The following is a 4625-nucleotide window of genomic DNA, read 5'->3' on the forward strand; positions in this document are numbered from 1 at the left end:
TTCCAAATTTTTTCTCTCAATCCATATACTTTTTTTTAGTATAGATAGTATTTATTTACCTCATGCTATGCTGCAAAACCTAATTAATCACGAATTTCTAATATTATGTACTCTTGTCTCCTATTGTACCTTCCAAACATCCTTAAGCTATTTCTAGGACATTCAGCTCACATACAATGATTGCCACCAGCTTTCCCACTTGCCTCTTTGTATGTAATGCTTTATTAAATTCTGAAACAATTTCTCTTCTCCATATACACAGGGTGGCTCAAATCAAACATTTTAGAGTATCCTTCTGATCGTTAATCTGTTTTGATGGGAAAATGTGACTGAATATTTGTTGAGCCGGCCTGTATGTAATAGTAAGCAAAATTAAATTGAAATACTGTACACCGTTCTTCAGGCGCAAACAAATAATAATATTAGACGATCGTTTGGGGTCAAATAGTTGATTGAATTAGAGATCGTCCTTTTTCTGTTTATTTCGTTTTAATAAAGAGGAACAACATCAAGGCACTTGTATTTGTTGCCGTCGCTCCATCGTCGATAATAATAACAAAAAGAATAAGAAGACGACTTCGACGATAAATAAGAATAAGAATAAGAAGAGAATGCGATGAACAATAAAACGCTTACTCATCGATGAAATAAAGGCGTTCTTCGTGTGCGTTTAATTATGATTGCGCATATTTTTCTGTACGCCCACGACAAAGCCTTATCCGAGGGTGTTAGATATAAGCGGAAGCGCAGGTGAAGTTTGAAAAATACGTTTATGCATACACAGTATGCACGTCTCGTCACCGTAATAATGCAAATGATTGAAAAATTGTCGCTGTGAGGTCCAAATACAACATAAAGGATAATGAAAACATTGGAGGTGTTTAGCTTCCACTGGCTTAATCTTCTGGAATGCTTTCACTTCGTATTGTCAGGATACTTTTCAAAATGTTTTGGAAATCTGATTTGATTTTGAAATATATTATACAACTTCGATTACCTACGTTATCATAAAAGGATCATTACGCTATTGAAGCTCTCATACCGGAAGCATTCAATTATCAATTATTAAATGATTTCTGTTTTTATAAAATTGACTTTTGATAGACTCTTTACACGAAACACTTAGCTAGTAGCACATTTTTAAATGTTTTTAGGTTGTTTTGTTTATTGAATGTTATTCACTATAGTTATAACCTAATTCAACAGAACTTCTGTTTTTTCCTAATGTTCAACTCGTTATCATACAAATCATTAACCACTTGTTGTGGTAAATAATTATCAAGACAATGTTCTTCCTTATAATAATAGTAATCTAAACATAGATCAAACATTGTGTGTACATAATTAGGAAAACTTTTGTGGGCAATGTTGTGGAAAAATTAATTTGTACCTACAATTGTTCAGTACAATACAGCCATGCTTGTGTTCACTATCTCATAGTTTCGGAACTGGAGCGTCTAATAAGTTGTATGTAAGTGAACATGAACCGGATGTTGGTAAATAATTTAAATGGAGATAATTTGCATTTTCTCTAACATGCAATTATTCTTATTCTCTACTCTCAATTAAAGAGAATCGGCTAATTTTTTTAATATATTGTATTGAATGTTGATAAGTATCTTGTGCAGTTCTCTGATAAGAAAAAGCTAACAGCTAAGTACCAGGTTCATGTTCTGAACGAAGGAACTGCCGTCGGAAAACGAATGGTAACTTCCAATGTTTCTAACAAAGCTATAGTTTTAAAACATCATTTTCCAAATCTTCATTTTGTTTTCCCAAAATTTCATCTTATCGTATGTAACATCAAGGAATAGACAACCTTTACAATGAGATTTAAGTATCTTTTGAAGGAAGGAATAAAGGAAGAACAAAAGAAAAGTCCAAGGGAAAACCAATTCAAGAAATTAACCATTGTAACAACTTGAAAAATATAAGCAGTAAAGTACAAATACTTTACCACTTGTATGATTCGAGCAATAACATCTGAGCTGGATACTACAACAATATTTCGTACAAAAGGAAACCTCCACCAGGAACCAAAAGAACCACTTACCAGTATGCGTCCTTTTGTGGATTTTGAGGTTCTCGCTCCTCGCAAAGACCTTCCCACAACCGGGAAAAGGGCACGGGAAAGGCTTTTCTCCTGTATGCACCCTAATGTGGTTAACTAGCTTGTACTTTGCTTTGAACGGTCTTCCATTCCTCGAACAATTTTGCCAAAAGCACGCGTGTGTCGTGCACTCTGGTCCACCCACGTGTTCGACCGTCAGATGCGTGACAATCTCATGCATGCTCGTGAAATGTTTACCGCATGTCTTTCTCGGCGGCGGTTGATCAGGATCCACCCAGAGACATTGCATCTCTTGTTTGATGGGCTGTCGCATGTATCTAAAGAAGGCGCCGTGTACATTCGACGGATGATGCGGCATTCCCATGTGATGATTAAGGTACTGATGGTGATGGTTTGGTTGTGCATATGCGTGATGAGGATCCGCCGTTCGCGAATATAACATTTGATGGTGTGGCCCGAGATGGTGATGCTGATGGGGCGTCATGTCCGCATGGGGATGGTGAAAAAGTACCGGATCCGCAGGAGCAGTTTGAGCCGTCGGAAAATCGTGATGGTCCCGGCGCAGAAGGAAATCTCGTGCGGCGTAACCAGCATGGGGATTTAGGTGACCCATATGCGAGTAGTTGGGTTGAAAGTGATGATTTTGGCCCGCGGGACCCACGTCAGGAGCCGTCATTGCAGCCGCCGGATTCTGATGGTGAGGCGATGGGATTGTTGCGCCTCCACCAGCATGATGACTTGGGCTCATCTTCAATCCATAGGTGGCCAAATGATGATGACTCGAGTCCATAAATGCATTTATCATTCTGCCGTTGTCTTCTTGCTTCACATCAAAATACATTTATGTTGTCAACCAGTTCATCAATAGTATTACGAGAAAAACCTGTCCTTTCACAAAAACTAAGCACTATCTTACGATAAGACTTATCCTTTGACCTAACAATGTTGTACTGACGATTGCCGCCTGATGGATTCCATTCTAAAGGCAATTTGGACCTTTGGAAGAAGCAAAAAAAGAAAGAAGTCTACTGTTGGTTTAACTTAACTTAAGCGTCATATTTGTTCCTTTCAATGACCAGTTCTTTAAAAGGACCACTTCCACTTCACAATTTGATAAGTCCGGATGACCGGCTCCACTATCAGTTCCTTTTTTCAAAACTACTAAGAATATCGCACAATTGCCAAATTCAAATCCGATTTCACAACCTATTTTACGATTATAAGGTAATAGACAAATTCCCGATGAGGTATCGTTTTGTGACTCGAAGAAGTTGTTGAAGGATAACACCACAGGATACCCTCTGTTCCCGGAGTTCGCAGCTGGACTGATCGGCGGATCGGCCCCAGTGAGCCATGCTTGGAATGCGTCTGCGGGGCGGGATATCGGCAAAGCTTATTGGCTAACAGGGGAACCCCTGCCATTGGCGCTCTGGGTCCTGGTGCTCCGCCACTGCGTCCGTTGGTTACTGTGTCGCCAATCGCACCAGGAGGTGGTTCTACCAGGATAACGTGGTGCTAAGTTCCACTTGTTGAGCGCACTGAAGAAGCGGTACTATTACATCAGTAGTCCTAATTACGGTCCACGTTGTTCATAATTATTATTATTACTGTTTCAATAATAACTGGCTGTTGGCATATCCTTGAATAATTGCCCACAGTGAATCGTAGGTAATCCAAAGACAATTACTACTGATCAAACCACTTTGAAAGTGCAAGTGGTATTATCTATAAATACTTGCAACATCAATTTGTTTTTCTGAAATAAGAAAAGTTTACATTTTGATCGTATTTCATAATTATCCTAGGAAAAATGAAAGATAAATGCGTTCTTTTCCATTTTGCTGCGATCCCTTTTGAAATTTTCTGAATGGAATCAGAATCTCATTTGGAATCTAAATTTTACGTAACTACCTCTGCAAGACCTTATTAAGGGTGGTTCTTATATGTATCTTTTTTTATGTCAGAAAACCATTGGATTGTTTTTTATCTATTTTTATTTCATGATTTTGTCCCTAGTAGTCCAATCTGGTATAGGTATCTACCTGTATTAATTAGTGTTACTTTCTTTTTGATGCTTTCTTTCATTCCTGTAATATTTTCGATACGTTATGGGCACTTATCATTATTATTGCTTACCCACACTTGCTTCCGAAATGTGCACAATAAATTCTGGAAAAAATAAACAGCAATTTAGGTTCGAAAACGATTCCCGTCTCGACGAGCGGGTGGGCAGGCATTGGCTGCAAGGCCTGGGCAGGCAGGCCAGGCCGTGATTCAAAAATGTTGGTAATTATGATCCAGAAAACCCCGCTGTTTCGGAAATTGGTCGCCGTCAATCCTGCGCCAATTTATTGCTCCGCCTTGTTACAAATCCGCGTCTTAAGTAGTCAGATGGCTGCTGTTGGTTGTTATTTTGACGGTTACGTTTTACTGCTTATAACTATAAGAACCATATAGGTACTTATTATAATACATATGCCCACACGTTACTTTTAACTTTTTATCTTATGTAGGTATAGAGGAAATTTAATGTTGCGTGTAGCAATACCAAAAG

The 4625-nt window shown here is 38.6% G+C and overlaps 1 protein-coding gene across 1 annotated transcript; it reads right to left on the reverse strand.

The window, feature by feature from the left end:
* Positions 1–2024: 2024 nt before the first annotated feature.
* On the reverse strand, positions 2025–3479 carry LOC108744001 (pair-rule protein odd-paired-like; the record flags this gene model as incomplete). Its single annotated transcript, XM_018479603.1, has 1 exon — positions 2025–3479. A coding segment is annotated over exon 1 (888 nt), but the record flags the coding sequence as incomplete, so codon positions are not given.
* Positions 3480–4625: the final 1146 nt, after the last annotated feature.

Source organism: Agrilus planipennis, unplaced genomic scaffold, assembly GCF_000699045.2.
Source record: "Agrilus planipennis isolate EAB-ADULT unplaced genomic scaffold, Apla_2.0 scaffold1868, whole genome shotgun sequence".
NCBI lineage: Eukaryota > Metazoa > Arthropoda > Insecta > Coleoptera > Buprestidae > Agrilus > Agrilus planipennis.